Source organism: Talpa europaea (genome assembly GCF_964194135.1).
Source record: "Talpa europaea genome assembly, chromosome: 11".
Taxonomy (NCBI): Eukaryota; Metazoa; Chordata; class Mammalia; order Eulipotyphla; family Talpidae; genus Talpa; species Talpa europaea.
The window spans coordinates 72,284,522-72,300,454 of NC_140078.1; the positions used below are offsets into that span (position 1 = coordinate 72,284,522).

At 54.3% G+C, this 15,933-nt stretch overlaps 2 protein-coding genes across 3 annotated transcripts in view; one reads left to right on the forward strand and one right to left on the reverse strand.

The window, feature by feature from the left end:
- Window positions 1-14,750, forward strand: part of SCAP (SREBF chaperone) — a gene marked incomplete at both ends in the record, with an annotated part of 33,532 nt that extends 18,782 nt beyond the window's left edge. Inside the window, 20 exons of one of the 2 annotated variants that reach the window (XM_084248092.1) lie at window positions 537-694; window positions 1,782-2,002; window positions 2,194-2,299; window positions 2,910-3,082; window positions 3,498-3,624; window positions 4,995-5,107; window positions 6,130-6,224; window positions 7,120-7,218; window positions 7,364-7,582; window positions 8,362-8,738; window positions 9,220-9,408; window positions 9,479-9,680; window positions 9,767-9,882; window positions 9,974-10,499; window positions 10,595-10,680; window positions 12,970-13,052; window positions 13,134-13,300; window positions 13,970-14,050; window positions 14,216-14,422; window positions 14,505-14,750. In XM_084248092.1, the coding sequence (XP_084104218.1) occupies window positions 537-694; window positions 1,782-2,002; window positions 2,194-2,299; window positions 2,910-3,082; window positions 3,498-3,624; window positions 4,995-5,107; window positions 6,130-6,224; window positions 7,120-7,218; window positions 7,364-7,582; window positions 8,362-8,738; window positions 9,220-9,408; window positions 9,479-9,680; window positions 9,767-9,882; window positions 9,974-10,499; window positions 10,595-10,680; window positions 12,970-13,052; window positions 13,134-13,300; window positions 13,970-14,050; window positions 14,216-14,422; window positions 14,505-14,750 (3,591 nt within the window). The remainder of the gene's footprint in view (window positions 1-536; window positions 695-1,781; window positions 2,003-2,193; window positions 2,300-2,909; window positions 3,083-3,497; window positions 3,625-4,994; window positions 5,108-6,129; window positions 6,225-7,119; window positions 7,219-7,363; window positions 7,583-8,361; window positions 8,739-9,219; window positions 9,409-9,478; window positions 9,681-9,766; window positions 9,883-9,973; window positions 10,500-10,594; window positions 10,681-12,969; window positions 13,053-13,133; window positions 13,301-13,969; window positions 14,051-14,215; window positions 14,423-14,504) is intronic. The other variant, XM_084248093.1, reaches the window with a different exon arrangement.
- A 446-nt stretch (window positions 14,751-15,196) lies between these two features.
- The window catches only part of PTPN23 (protein tyrosine phosphatase non-receptor type 23), a gene marked incomplete at its 5' end in the record, with an annotated part of 35,280 nt that continues 34,543 nt past the window's right edge, over window positions 15,197-15,933 (reverse strand). Inside the window, one exon of the mRNA XM_084246995.1 lies at window positions 15,197-15,901. Within this exon, the coding sequence (XP_084103121.1) occupies window positions 15,422-15,901 (480 nt within the window). The 3' untranslated portion in view covers window positions 15,197-15,421. The remainder of the gene's footprint in view (window positions 15,902-15,933) is intronic.

Genomic DNA, 15,933 nt, shown 5'->3' on the forward strand with positions numbered 1-15,933 from the left:
TAGAATTGGGTCTTTTGATCTTCAAAAGCTGCTGCCCTGAAAGTGGCAAAACCAGGATCAATGACAGGCTACACCCTTTGTGGCACTTATGGTCTATTTTGATGACACTAGGCATTTTCCATAAAGGGTTAGATAGGGTTTAAGATTTGTGGGTTATGTGACTTCTTGTGACCACTCACCTCTTTGTTGTTGTCTGAAAGCAGCTGTAGCCACTTCAGAGCAGCGGGTGGGGCTGCATTCCAGTAAAACTGATTTAGAAAAACAGGTGCTGGAAAGTTTATGGAAGCCTGGTCTATTGAGTGGTCTTTTGGGAAATGTGTAGAAAAGTGGTTCATCAGTGGTAAAAAAGGCACCTTACAGACTACTTCATTTTTTGAAGACCTATCCTGTTGGTCCCACAGTGCTTTGCCCATAGTAGATGCTTAGTAAAATCCTTAGTGGGGGGGGGAGAGGGAAAATTCTTATTAAATATGGGCCCATATTTTTCCTTCCTATGCTAAGCTAACCTTCCTACCTCTCCTCCATATCTTCTGCAGTATGTGGGTGCCCCGGTGGCTTATATCCAGCAGATATTTGTGAAGTCCTCAGTATCTCCCTGGCACAAGAACCTCCTGGCAGTAGATGTGTTCCGCTCACCTCTGTCTCGGGCTTTCCAGCTGGTGGAGGAGATCCGGAACCATGTGCTGAGAGACAGGTATTCCTCTCTGGAACCCCAGCCTCCCTGGGTCCTGTTACGTACTAAAGGGAAAGTGTAGTCCTCTGTGGCAGTCAAGTGAGTCAGCCAGCTCTGTAGAAATTGAGTAAGCAGGAAGGATGGTGGATGAGCCAACTTTGCGTTTGTTAACTTCCTATGAGTCCACTGGGGCTGAGTTCCCTTGACCTGAGCAAATGACTGGAATGCCTCCTCCCTGATCCTGAAAACTTTGTCTCAGGTCTCAGACACAATGTCCACCGGGCTGGCCCTCTAATGAGCTGACTGAGGACCCACTGACTTTCTGCCCGAGGTTTAGGAGATATGAATGGAATGGTGGGGGCTGTGCTTGAAGAGAAGCTGTGCCTGGGGATATACTTCTGAAGCACCAGCCCAGGTGTTACTCTCCAGTCCAGCAGTGGGTCTCTGGATTTTGCTGACTTTGCAGGCTATTTCACCACTGGGCTTTAGGTGACTGCGGGCTTTGACAGGCATTTTGGTGAATGAAAGCAAGCCCCTAATTTTTTTTTTTAAAGATTTATTTATGCATATAAGAGCTGGGGTATAGGCCAGAGATGCGGGGTGGGTGAAAGGATTCACCAGAGACAGAGTGGGGAACAGAACAGGCAGACTGACTGTGACACACTGCTGAGGGGAGCTAGTGGGCGAGACAGGAGAGGTCTGCCTCACCATGTGGGTTTCTCTCTGGCTAGCTGGGGATTGAACTCGTGCTGCAGAGGCTGCGGATTGCTTCATAGTGCAGTGCTTAACCCCTTGCACCACCAGGGAGGCCAGCAAGCCCCTAATTTTGATCTATTCCTTTTGCCCACTGAATTGGCCAAAGTGCTTTAGTGGGCAGAGCTGTGCATGCTCCCAGAATTTGCCTCTCCTCAGCGGTGACAGGCCTTTGGGCTCCAGATGCACTTTGAAGGTTAGACAGCTGCATGGTTTGTTGACCACCTGTAAGAGCTTTCCCCTGCTGCCCTAATCCTCAGTCTTCAAGATACTAGGCATCTAGGAATCCTATAAGTGCATTGGGCCTGCCTGTGCTGGCAGACACAGCAAGTGCCTTGTCCTGTCTCCTACACAGCTCTGGGACCAGGAGCCTGGAGGAAGTGTGTCTGCAAGTGACTGACCTCCTGCCAGGTCTCAGGAAGCTCCGGAACCTCCTCCCTGAACATGGATGCCTGCTGCTGTCCCCTGGGAACTTCTGGCAGAATGACCGGGAACGCTTCCACACTGATCCTGACATCATCAGGACCATTCACCAGCATGAGCCTAAAACCCTGCAGACTTCAGCCACGCTCAAAGGTTGCCCCCAGGGCAAATGCCCTGAGAAGGAACCAGAGGGGCATACCTGTCGGTCACCATGTTCTCTTTGATGGGTGCTCTGACAGATTAGGGGTTACCCCTTGTATCTAAGGTGGGGGTGGGGAGGGACCCTTGATGACTCCATAGTGGCTGCCATTCCTTCATTAGCACCTGCTGATTTCTGTCTGCAGACTTGCTGTTTGGTGTTCCTGGAAAGTACAGCGGGATGAGCCTCTATACCAGGAAGAGAATGGTCTCATACACCATTACCCTGGTCTTCCAGCACTACCATGCCAAGTAAGATTTGTCAACACCCTGGGCTCCCGACAGGTATAGAACATGGGACTTTGGCTAGTCCCCATTCATGTTAGTGTCCAGAATGTCTCCCTGGGAACTTGCAGTTTTTAAGTTATGTGTTGAAGTTGTATCCTTTAGACTGAAGGCTGCTGTCTGCTCACATTTGAGTTGGGATGACCTGAGAGCCAGCTAAGAATAAGGAACTAAGGCAGGACTGATGAATTCAGTGTCCTGGTGCCTCCACTGGTCTCTCTTACCCTAGGGGACAAGTCCCAAGATAGTCACCACTGAATTCCATGTGGCCTCAGAGTCCTCAACAGACGGCTGCAGGCAGCTCCCCAACAAGAGCAAAGACACTTGAGGGGCCTTCAGTAGGCTATCCTGGGCCTTTACAGTCTAAGTGGTATGATAGGTTGGGAGAGTGTTGCAGAGGAAGGAATGGGGGGCTCCTATGACAACTTGACTTTGTCTTTCTTGCAATGCTCTTAGAGACTGTTAGGAAAGCTTAGACATTGGGGTGAGCTCCCCGATGTACCCTTCTCCCAGGGATTGTCTTTGTCCCCTGGAACAAGAGGGACAATCTATCTACCCCATCCTGCTCCATGACTAGGTTCCTGGGCAGCTTGCGGGCGCGCCTGATGCTCCTGCACCCCAGTCCCAACTGCAGCCTTCGAGCGGAGAGCCTGGTCCATGTGCACTTCAAGGAGGAGATTGGCATTGCTGAGCTCATCCCCCTTGTGACCACCTACATCATCTTGTTTGCCTACATCTACTTCTCCACACGTAGGTTCACAGCAGGGGTCTGGGGGCTTTCTCCAACTAACAGGCATTTCCAGATCACTTGTCCCCTTCCTCTGGAGGTGGCTTGGGCAGATATGTAGAACACATCTGGTGGTCACAAGGGCCAGGGGTTTAGAGTTCCCTTCCCCAACCCCCGCCCTTGGCAGGGACTTGGGTGTGCTTAGGGTCCCTTTAGCTTCTTAGGAAAAGAAACTTTCCGGGCTGGTGCTCCCAAAGGCACACCGTATCCTAAGACTGAGAAGTGTATATTGTTGTCCTTTGCTTTTGGTTAAACCAAGGGTCTTCCCTTCCTCAATTGTCAGGGCATACTCTTCACCTAGGAGCTTAGTTAGGAAGGGCTGGTTTGGGCTGGGGTCTAGGGGAGGTGCTGCCCTGATGTGCCCTCTTTGCCCTTTAGGCAAGATCGACATGGTCAAGTCCAAGTGGGGGCTGGCTCTGGCTGCCGTGGTCACAGTGCTCAGCTCGCTGCTCATGTCTGTGGGGCTCTGCACTCTCTTCGGCCTGACACCCACTCTCAATGGCGGGTAGGTCCCCAGCAGGTCCACTGGGCCACAGGGTGAGCCCTCAGGCCAGATCGCCTCCTACCTCTGGGCATGTGGGCTGCCCTGGACTGGATGCTTGCACTTACACCCTATCTTCCCATTACCTTTTTTTTGTTCTTTTTAGTTACCTGTTCTCATATATATGTATGTGTGTATATAAAATATATCTGTATATGCAAATAATAATTACGTGTGTACACACTCAGGCATGTGTGTATTTGTGTGATTGGGGTATGTATATATGTGTGTGTATATTGCCTGTGCTACATGTGTGCTTGTACGCACATGTGTGTGTGGGTGTGCGTGTATGTTATATATACACATGAATACTGTTCCTATATGATGAAAGTCAGATGATTCTAAGATCAAGAAGGGTATATTCCTTTTCACTGTTAATACATTTAAGTGCCTAATAGGTCATTTTAGAGAGAGCTGTTTAAGAGATACAGTTTGTCATCTAATTTGTCATCTTTCTACTCTTGCTTTCCCTTGCCATTTCTCTCTGAATCTTGTCTGGAAGCCCTTCCCTGAGTTTGTCCTTAACTTAGGTTTGGCCCCACGTGCCTGTCTGTCCAGGGTTACTATCAGTTTGTCGTTCCGCACCCTGGCTTTTCAGATTGGTCACAGGAACAAAGATTTTGTGTTTTGTGTCTGTTACTTTCCTAGCTCATAGAATACCCACTTCCTTTCCTGAATTTGACGGAGCTAAACACCCCTAACCCCTGTAGCTGCTGCTGTGCATTCCTCAGAGCCCTTGCATGCACCGCTCCACCATAGGGATCCTGGTGAAGTGCACCCCCATGGGTGTTCTTGTGCATGGACTTCCCTCTTAATCTCTTGGAAGCAGTGTGAGGCTGTGGTCTCTTGCAACCAATAGAATTTTCTTTAGGAAGAGTTGTTCTTCTCTAAACACAGCTTCTCCACAGAAGTAAGTAGAGCTTTAGGCTGGTCTCATCCCCTTTACAGTTAGGTCTGTATGGGGTGCTGCTATGGGGTCTTGGCCATCATCCTCTTGGCCAGCATCCTCTGGCCAGCAGAGTCTGGTGTTAGCTGTGCTGTGGTAGCAGGGGGGGCCTCTACCTGCCCTTCTTGCACTGTGCTGACTGGCTGGCTGGAGATGGGATGGTGGCTAGCCCATTAGTAAAGCTTTGAAACCTCCCTGGAAGCTGGGAGCCATGCAGACAGAGGCCCTGTTGGGTGAGAATGGGGATTCTGTCCTGTGCTGTGTAGTTGCTTAGCAGCTTCCTCTATAGGCAGAAAATCCCAGAGCCTCCCTGGGCCCCAAATTTTGAGAATCAGACGTGTTAAAGGCCCCCCTCAGTGTGGTCTTCACCCTTTTTCTCTCTTCCCAGTGAGATTTTCCCCTACCTCGTGGTGGTTATTGGGTTAGAGAACGTGTTGGTGCTCACCAAGTCAGTGGTCTCCACCCCAGTGGACCTCGAGGTGAAACTGCGCATTGCCCAAGGTAATTCGGGGAGTGTGTCGGTGTGCGCTAGGGTAGGAGAGGGACTTTTCTGGCCATGGAAACAGGAGCCCAGAAACCTCTCTTGCTCTGACCTCCAGTATAATATGGGGTGGTCCACTAGGTCCTGGCAGCTTGTTAGCATGTGCCCTGAGGACCCAGTGGGTCACTGGACTATACTTTGTCCAGGTTCATATTCAGTAAGAAAGCAAACCAGGCACTGCTATAGGGCTTGTGTGTATGTGGCCCTTTGCCCAGGCTACACTTGTTTTCTCCTCTTGCCTCACCCGCTAGGGGCTGGTGGGTGGGGCCCCTAAGGCTGGTCACTTCAGAGATGCTGTTTCCACAATTGCCAGAAAAGCTCCCTCTGAGGGTCTAGGAGACAGAGCAAAGAGAATCTAGAACTGGAGGTCTGAACTCTTGCACCTCCTGCTCCTAACCTCTCAGTTGTGAGAAACAAGGTATTCATATACTCAAAAAACCGCTGTGAATACAGGGCCAGGCCCTCCACTAGCTGTTCTGAGCTGAGAGGAAATGGCCCCTCCACACTAGGCACTCGGGGGCCTTACATGTGCAACCATGTGTTTGTGTGGGGCCCAGGCTCTTGTGGGGAGAGGCTTGAGGAGGAACACAGCTAGGTCTTCTGCCCTCAGACCATTCTTCCACATGACAGGCAGGCTCAGGCCGTGCCTCAGCAGGTCAGACAAGAACAGTCTTTGGAGGCTGGATATGCCAGAGTGGGTAGCACTTGGCTTTCCTCTTGGGTTTATTCATATGGCAGCCTACTTCTCCTTCTGATGGTTATAGCTTTCCCCTGTACCCCTTTCCTGCAGCAACTGTGGGACAGCTCTTTGGAGCCCTAGCATTGGCAGGGTCTTGAGGGTTGGGCCACTTTGGTGGATTGGTTGCCTCAGAATGCTCGATGCCTCACTCATGCCTCTACCTTCTGAGGACCACAAAGTTGGTGCACACATGTCATAGGTAGGTGTTATATGCTGGTCCCATGGCCCTGTTGTCTTCTGCAGGCCTAAGCAGTGAGAGCTGGTCCATCATGAAGAACATGGCCACAGAACTAGGCATCATCCTCATTGGCTATTTCACCCTAGTGCCCGCCATCCAGGTAAGGCCCCATAGCAGGGCTACTAACCATTGCCTTGCTCTTGGCAAGGTGACCTTCCTTACTCAGCTGTGAGGCCGTGAGCAGAGGTAGAAGCGGACCTTCACTGATGTAGAAGCCCAGACTCTTGCTGACCATTCTGAGAGTTGTTGCATAAAGGGAGGGACAAATCATCTCATCCCTGTCTTTCCCGGGGGTTGGCAGGAGGCCTGGTGAGGTGTGGGGATGAGCAGAGTGCACAAGGGCACCAGACTCCCCGCCCGGGTCGCCTATAGGGCATCTGCTGGATGCATTGTAGTCTTGGAACATTGGAGCTGACACCACCGTGTGCAAATCTACATCATCTTACCCCAGATTTGAGATGAAGCTGTAGTGATTTGCCAGGGGGGCTGGTAGGAAAACTTGAATCTGAGACAATTCTGTCAACAGAGCTTGGGTAGCAGAGACCACTGTCTTTGTTTTAGGGCAGAATTCATTCCCTCCAGCCCTCTTTCCCTCCCTTCATTGGCCCAGTGTGATCGCTGGCCAGAAAACTTTGAGAGTCCTGGGCTCTGGGTTCATGGCACCCAGGCAGGGCCAGGGGCTCTGTGGGACTTAAGGTTTCCAATGTGGATCAATCCCTACTCTCTAGGGAGATTACAAGCTTGGAGGGAGCATCCATCTGTCGGTTCTTTGTAGTAGTACGAGCAGTTTCTGCTGCCCCCTGGTGGTGAGGGAGGGAGTTGTTGACCCTGTCCCTCCTTGGCCACTCCCAGATCCAGCATCCTTTTTTTCTTTGTCTTTGTTGTGTCCTGTCTGCCACTGCCCTGCAGATTCTGAGGTGTCAGCAGGCAGGCATGTGCTTCTCTGGGGTGTGGGCCATAAGGTCATGATATCCTCGTATATGCTTTGATTATAGGAGTTTTGTCTCTTTGCCGTCGTGGGCCTTGTATCTGACTTCTTCCTTCAGATGCTGTTTTTCACCACTGTCCTGTCCATTGACATTCGCCGGATGGAGGTAGGAGTGGGCCAAGCCCTGCCCCGCCCACCTCCTCCTCAGCGGCTGTGCTCAGGGGATCACTGGGTGAAAGAGCTACAAACCTTGGGTAGGGTCGGCAGCCTGTGGACAACAGCCTTGGCCCTGACTGCTGTGTCCCCAACAGCTAGCGGATCTGAACAAGCGGCTGCCCCCTGAGGCCTGCCTACCCTCAGCTAAGCCAGTGGGGCAGCCAGTGCGCTTCGAGCGGCAGCTGGCTGTGAGGCCATCCACACCCCACACCATCACACTGCAACCCTCTTCCTTCCGAAACCTGCGGCTCCCCAAGAGGCTGCGTGTCATCTACTTCCTGGCCCGCACCCGCCTGGCACAACGGCTAATCATGGTACCTGCCCAGCATCCTCCAAAGGCCCACACTCAATTTGCTCTTGAGTGTTGTCCTTTGCCTTGGAGGTGGGGTATATTCTGAAGTCCCTTGTAGCCTGGCTCTGGGGAGCTACCCATCACCCCTACCTGCCTGAACCCTGTTGGTTTCTGAGGTGATGTATCCCCAGGGTCATCAGGCAGAGGAGTCAGTGTCTCCCCACAGTGTCCCAGGACAGGACTCTGCTAGATGTAATGCTTGGGGACAGAACCACCCTGGTTGCCCAAGTCAGCTCATCAGCTGCTATGCAGTGGGCGAAACAGGAGCAGGGTTGGCTGCCGGCCAACAGAACCTCTCCCAAGGAGTTGAAGTGAGGGGAGCGAGGCTGAGGCCCTCTGAGTACTAGGATCCCTGGATGGCTCCAGAGCACATCAGGCAGCAGTTCCTTTGGCCATGCTGACCATGGAAATGATAGTTGCTTCCTGGCCCAGCAGAGATAGGGATTGGTGATAGGGAAGTTTTCTATCAAAACTAAGAGTGTTCCTCTGAATTTTCAGGCTAGGAAAACCAAACCCTGATCATGGGAAGGGAACCAGGTCCCTCCAATGATGCTTGGTCCCTGGTGTTAGCAGGAAGACTTGGGGAAGCAATAAAGGACAGACGAGGCCCTGTGTCCTCTTCCCATTCCTAGGCCTAGGTCCCTGTGCTGCCTCCTTCCAGTCTAAGGGCCACTGCTGGTAGGGCTTGGGGCTGTTCATCCCTCTCAGAGGTGCCACTGAGCACCCGATGCCTCTCTGCAGGCCGGCACCGTTGTCTGGATTGGCATCCTAGTGTACACAGACCCAGCAGGGCTGCGCACCTACCTCGCTGCCCAAGTGACAGAACAGAGTCCACTGGGTGAGGGTGCCCTCGCTCCCATGCCAGTGCCTAGTGGAGTACTGCCTGCCAGCCACCCGGACCCTGCCTTCTCCATCTTCCCACCTGATGCTCCTAAGTTACCTGAGAATCAGACATTGCCAGGGGAGCTGCCTGAGCCTGGGGGGCCAGCAGAAGGTGTTCATGACAGCCCAGCCCCAGAGGTAACCTGGGGGCCTGAGGATGAGGAACTTTGGAGGAAATTGTCCTTCCGCCACTGGCCTACGCTCTTCAGCTACTACAACATCACGCTGGCCAAGAGGTGAGTTAGGTTGTGCCAGTTGCCACCTCCTCACTTGGTGGTGTCTGCTCACTGTCCCCAGGGCCTCCCTTCCCATCAGGTGGGGAGCCACTAGCTTGAATTCTGTGTTTCCTTTCTAGTAATTAAAACTTAGATGGCGGTGCGGTAGGAAGTAGGGCTCCAAACAGGCACAACGCGACAGTGGCCCTGGGGCCTTGCTCTGGGGAGTCTGCTGTCGGCCCTTTGGCTGCTTGAGTTGGGAGGGGGGAGACAGCCCACACTGCAGTGATGGCTGCCTGGGTGCTGGTGTCTGACAGCAAGACTGGGGTGTCAGAGCTAGGCTGGACACCCCTCACGCTGGGAACACTGGCCTGAGAGGGTGCTTTTGGAGTTTGGTGGGTTGAGCTGAGTCCTGCTTGGAGATGGGGACGGGGCCAGGGCAGCAGCAGGAGGGATCCTTCTGAGAGCATCTCCTCTGAGGTCGCCCGCTGTCCGGCTCTAGGTACATCAGCCTGCTGCCTGTCATCCCAGTCACGCTCCGCCTGAACCCGAGGGAGGCGCTGGAGGGGCGACACCCTCAGGACAGCCACAGTACCTGGCCTCCACCAGGGCCCCAACCGGGAGGGCTCTGGGAGGCTGGTCCCAAGGGACCAGGCGTGGTGCAGCCCCACAGAGACATCACCCTGTACAAGTAAGGCCCCAGAGAGCAGGTTGGGGGTGGGAGGGACCGGGCCCCCCTCACCACTTCCAACTCTACGCAGGGTAGCAGCGCTTGGCCTCGCCACAGGCATCGTGCTTGTGCTGCTGCTGCTCTGCCTTTACCGTGTGCTCTGCCCGCGCAACTACGGGCAGCCTGGTGGTGGGCCCGGCCGGCGGCGACGTGGGGAGCTGCCCTGTGATGACTACGGCTACACGCCGCCAGAGACGGAGATTGTGCCCCTGGTGCTGCGTGGGCACCTCATGGTGAGCAAGGGGTAGGGGCCTGGGGCTCAGGACACGCTGACATCCGTGCCCATGCCTGTGCCCATACCCATGGTGCCCTTCCACAGGACATCGAGTGTCTGGCCAGCGATGGCATGCTGCTGGTGAGCTGTTGCCTGGCAGGCCACGTCTGTGTGTGGGACGCTCAGACTGGGGACTGCCTCACACGCATCCCCCGCCCAGGGTAGGTGCAGCCCACATGCATGCCCCACCCCCTGCCCCCAGACCTGCCCCCCACCACACCCCTCCTCACCGCATCCTCCCGGGACCCCCAGCAGGCAGCGCCGGGACAGTGGCGTTGGCAGCGTATTCGAGGCTCAGGAGAGCTGGGAACGGTTGTCAGACGGCGGGAAGGGTGGTCCAGAGGAGCCCGGGGACAGCCCTCCACTGCGGCACCGCCCCCGGGGCCCTCCACCACCTTCCCTCTTCGGGGACCAGCCGGACCTCACCTGCTTGATCGACACCAACTTCTCTGCACAGTTGCGGCCCTCAGAGCCTACTCTGCCCGAGCCCCGGCACCGGGCCACCTGCGGCCGTGCTCGGGACTCCCCGGGCTATGACTTCAGCCGCCTGGTGCAGCGGGTGTACCAGGAGGAGGACCTGGCTCCCGTCCATACACCAACCCTGCGCCCTGCCTCACCTGGGCCTGTGCTGTCACAGGCCCCTGAAGATGAGGGGGGTTCTCCTCCCGAGAAGGGCTCCCCTTCCCTCGCCTGGACCCCCAGTGCAGATGGCTCCATCTGGAGCCTGGAGCTGCAGGGCAACCTCATCGTGGTGGGGCGGAGCAGTGGTCGGCTGGAGGTGGGCAGAGGGACTGGACTGGGCAGAGGGGCCATTCACATAGGGCACCCGGGGCCGTCCCAGCTGGCAGGTGCTCACTTCCCCTGGGCTTACAGGTGTGGGACGCCATCGAGGGCATGCTCCACTGCAGCAGCGACGAGGTCTCCTCAGGCATCACAGCCCTGGTCTTCCTGGACAAGAGGTGAGAGCCAGGGTGACTTCCCATTGTGGTCAGGCCACGCACTGAGGTTTGGTCCTGACTCCCCTTCACTCGTGGGATTTGGAATTCCTTTCTTGCTAACCAGAGGGTAGTCCACCTCGAAGGGAGGGGTGAAAACTCAAAGTTAATATGTGAAGCACCTAGAATAGGGCCCAGCAAACCATGAGCTCCCAGGGCCTTAGCCCGCGACAACGGTTCATGCTGTCTCCTTTCGCACCTTTCTCAAGTCCAGGTTTCTCTTAGATTGCCAATACTGCCCCTTCTGGGTTTCTTGGTTGCATTTTATGAAAAACCTGTTGTGTTAAGACTTCTTTCCCACTCACGCCCTGTTCTGGGCTGTAGGTGTTCCCCGGGCTCCGTGTGCGCATGCTCCTAGGGCTTCTCAGCCCCCAGCTCTTGCCCATGCCCAGGTGCCTCCCACACTCGCTCTTCCAGGTCTCTGACCACTTGTGGCACCATCTAAGCTAGAGCTGGAACCATTTTTCTTTCTTGGGGTGGGTGAAGGGCACCCCTTGCCCGTTACTGTTTCTGCTTGTTGGCAGCTGTCATTCCTGCTACCGCTAGGCTTTTTACGCAGGGCTTGGCTGATATGCCACCCTCCGGCCTGGCCCAGCTCATTGGGTTCCTGCCGCGGACCAGCACAGCAGTAGACGATGAGGCCGTCTCAGGGTTGAGAGAAGCGTGCAGGGTGGTCAGGGCGTCAGCGAAAGAAATGACAGACAGACACACTTCAAGAGTGAAAATCTGAGTGTAATTTTCTTTGAGTTGGTGGCCAGTATATGTTTTCTAAAGGCATAGGAATGGCGCACATCAGTGAAGAAATCAGCTTGCTCATAGGTTTAGCTTATCATTGACAGGGCAGTGATTTACATCTGGACCCAGGCGCATTCCTAAGTAGTTAGGCTATTAATTTTTCTTTTTGTTTCATGTGATTACTTTTTTGTTTTAACTACTCACTACCACTAAATTACTATACATTAACACGGGTGAGTTTTACTTTTCACAATGTAATATTTTTATCATTAAGATTAATACTAACAAGGCTAAGCATACAACAGAGAAATTATTAAGCTAACAGTTCTATTAATACACAGAGTTTAGTGACGTTTCATTTGAATCAGCCTGGTTATTAGATTTCGTATGTTCTTTTTTAATCAGCAACCAATGACCTTTTTAGACAGAGAAAGAGAAAAGATTTTAGAGAGACAGTTGTATTAGAATAAAGTTTGTGGGCCTTGAGAAGGCGAGATAAGGTTCTGTGCGGTCATCATTCCTGTAGTGGCGCCTTGGGGTCGTTATCTTTCAACAGGCTTCCGTCTTATCTATGTCTTGGGGGGTTTGCTGTTCTCCCCCTGCTTCAGGGGGTTTTGCTGTTCTCCCCCTGCACGCTGGTTCCGGACCTAGGGACTGTGGCGAAAGCCATTAGCCCTAAAGGTCACTGCAGGGGGAGGTGCAGCAGGTTCCCCCATACTTGGGAAGTCTCCCCTACTGTTTGCCTGTTTTAGGAAAAGCCCTGGTATCAGCCTAAGCATCAAGGTCAAGGTTCCTGGTGACCATGAAGGTCAGGCTCAGACATCAGGGCTTTCTCGGCTCGCCTGTCCTAGGAGGCGCGGGCCCTTCGTGTTCACAGGTGGAGGCTGTGGACATGCATTGCCTTCTGGGTCCCCTGGATAGATATCCCCGTCTCGGTCTGTCTGTGCCCTAGGAGTTCTTGAGCAATGAAGAAAATCTTTCTTTGTGGAAAAGGAGAATGTAGTGGGTGGTGCTTGAAGGTGTTTCTGTGTCATGGAGGTGGCACCTCCCGTGGCTCAAAAACACAGCCCCACCCTAGGTCCTGTTTCCCTTCTCAGAGATCTTTCCTTCAACTCCAAGTTTTAGCTGGGAGTCCTCCCTCTGCTTATTTTGGGTGTTTGGGTTTTTTGTTTTTCTTTTTTTAGTCTTACATGTTGTTTCTTTTAGTCTTACCACTTTATGCATATTAGCTCTGTGAGGCAGATCCTGTTTTCTCCCTTTTACAGATGAAGAAACTGAGGCACAGAGAGGTTAATAAGCGTTGCAACCTTGGGGCCTTCCAGCCCCAGCATCTGTTCCCTCAGCACCTGTGCTGCTACTTGACCCTGATCCTTTCTGGAACTGGCTTGGTCCCTTCTCTTCTGTCTCTGTTGTTTCCACATGCCCAGTGGAGCTGAGTCTGTCAGGTGCCCACGGCACTCAGCCCGGAGACTGGGGGCTCTGAGGGAGAGTCACCCTGGCAGTGCTCTTCTCTTCCAGGATCGTGGCTGCCCGGCTCAATGGCTCCCTTGATTTCTTCTCCTTGGAGACCCACACATCCCTCAGCCCCCTGCAGTTCCGAGGTTAGAGGGGGTGGATGACATGCAGGGGCTGCCTGCAAGGTGCCTTCTCAAAGACCCCCTCACTTTGCCTATTGTCACCAGGGACTCCAGGACGGGGCAGTTCCCCCGCATCCCCTGTGTACAGCAGCAGTGACAGGGTGGCCTGTCGCCTGACCCATACAGTGCCCTGTGCGCACCAGAAACCCATTACAGCCCTGAAGGCTGCTGCGGGGCGCCTCGTGACTGGTAGCCAAGACCACACGCTGAGAGTGAGTGTTGGCTGTGGGGATGGGGAATGTTTCACCGCTAGTCTGGGAAGAGGCTATAGGTGTCCTGGGTGAACGACAGGATTTTTTTTTAATTCCATTTTTATTGTGGAAACCGTGGTTTACAACACTGTAGGATTTGGGGGTGTAGGTTCACACCTCTTGAGATTAACAACACTGTGCCCGCTACCCAAAGCACCCTTAATCCTCCATCTTCATGTTTCCAGGGTTTGTGTTTGTGTTTTCTGTTCCTCCATTTGGCTTCTCTATTCCACAAGTGAAATCATCCAGGAATCTTGTTTCTCCTGACTTACTTTGCTTAACATAACACTGTGGGGGTCCTCCCTGGTGGCCTAGGGGTTAAGTATCAGTGCTGTCCCCTCCACAGCCTGAGTTCCATCCTGATCCCCAGCCAGGGAGCTGACCCACATGGCGCAGCAGTCCTCTCCTGTCACCCCTGCTGCTCCCCTCAGCAGCGCTTTCTGTAGATCTGCCTGTTCTGCTCCCCACTCTCGATGGTAAATCCTGACACCTTGCACCTCTGGCCTGCACCTGAGTTCTTCTACACAAAAATAAAATCTTTAAAATAAAACCCTGCAGGAGGGATTTCTTGGCCAATAGGTAACTTGGAAAACCCTAGAGACCAGAACCTGACACTTGTTCCTGTCCTAGGTGTTCCGTCTGGAGGACTCATGTTGCCTCTTCACGCTACAGGGCCACTCAGGGGCCATCACGACTGTGTACATTGACCAGGTAAGGGGGGGCCCCATGGTGGCTGTGAGCAGATATAGGGGTACCAAGACAGGCCCTTGGTCTTTGATCTTGGGAAGCAGAATGAGGATCCCCCACCCACCAGGGCAAGGTTGTCAACAAAGGAATTCCACCAGTAACCCAGCTGTCCTGGGCCTGTTCCCTTAGACCATGGTGCTGGCCAGTGGAGGACAAGATGGGGCCATCTGCCTGTGGGATGTGCTGACTGGCAGTCGGGTCAGCCACATGTTTGCTCACCGCGGGGATGTCACTTCTCTCACCTGCACCACCTCCTGCGTCATTAGCAGTGGCCTGGATGACCTCATCAGCATCTGGGATCGCAGCACAGGCATCAAGCTCTATTCTATTCAGCAGGTAGGCAGGCTGGGGACCACAGGGTGCTTGGTGACTTACGCAGGGGTTCGAGACACTGAGCCTGTCGTGTCCTTGCCTTCAGGACCTGGGCTGCGGTGCAAGCTTGGGTGTCATCTCAGACAACCTGCTGGTGACCGGTGGCCAGGGCTGTGTCTCCTTTTGGGACCTAAACTACGGGGACCTGTTACAGACAGTCTACCTGGGAAAGAATAGTGAGGCCCAGCCCGCCCGCCAGATCCTGGTGCTGGAAAATGCCGCCATCGTCTGCAACTTCGGCAGTGAGCTCAGTCTGGTGTATGTGCCCTCTGTGCTGGAGAAGCTGGACTGAGGGTGGCAGCGGCTGTGACTCCCTGGGCAGGGCTGCTGCGTGGGGCCAATGCACTGGACCTAGACTTGCGGGGGGGGGGGGGGGGGGAGCTGAGCCTTCTGGAAGCTGCCTCATAACTGTAATATTAAACTTTTTTTTAAATCACCCTTGCCAGGGGCCTTGTGAGCCATGTGCCTTTTCCCTTAGAGGAACTCCTGCATCACTTTCTCCCTGTACCGAAACCTCGGCACTTGGAGCCACGGAAGATGTGCACAGGGACAGTTACAGGTTGGAGGCGGCTCAGCAGGCCAACGCTAGAGAGCTCCTTAGCCATTTCAGCTCCAAAGTCATCCTGCCTCCACCCCCACCCCAGCTCATTCGAGCCAGAGTTGCTAGCGGTGCGGTCAGGGCTCCGGCTTCTTCCCCCATGCAGCAATGGGCAGACACTGGCCACAGAACAGGTCATTTTTATTTCTTCAATAGCAAAGGCTGAAAAATGTCAGGTCCCACAAAGGAGCAGAACCCGACCCAAGGCCCGCAATGCATCTCCACCCCACAGGGGTGCGGGCTGGGCCAGGCAGGGCTGAAGGCAGCAGGAATGGGAGTGAGAGACCAAGCCCACCTCAGAGGTCCTGCTGGGTGAGCAGACAGGGGAGATGATGTAGTGTAAGAACCAGGTAGGCAAAGCCTGTTCAGGTCTTGTTGAGTGTCCAGAGTGGATCCAGAAGGCTGAGGGGGTCATCAGTGGGCCGGGCAGCCCGCAGACCTTGTCCGTTATGGGCCTGCAGAAAGTTCTGTTTGCTCATCCTCTGCTTTCCCCTCAAGGAGCTGTCCAGAGAGAAGGCCTCTGGGGTGAGGGAGGCCAGCAGCTCCAGAGAAGAGGAGGGGGGCCCTGAGGTGGGGGCCTCAGGTACCGGCTGCTCTTCTTCAGGCTGGGGGGCCTCGAGCAGCGGTGAAGTGAGAGGGGGTGGAGAGGAGGACGGGAGCTGGGGGGACTCTGGCAGGCTGTCTGGTGGCAGGCCTGGGGACTCTGCAGGGCCCGGCAGGCTGGCAGCTGGGGAATCTAAGCTCCCCGGAGGCCGGATGCTGAGCTTGGCGATGGTGGCCTGGATGGAGCTGATGGGCACGTCCCCGCCAAGGACCAGATCCTGGGAATCCTGAGGAAGGTGATTCTGAGAAGACAGGAAGTGGATGGAGAGAGGGG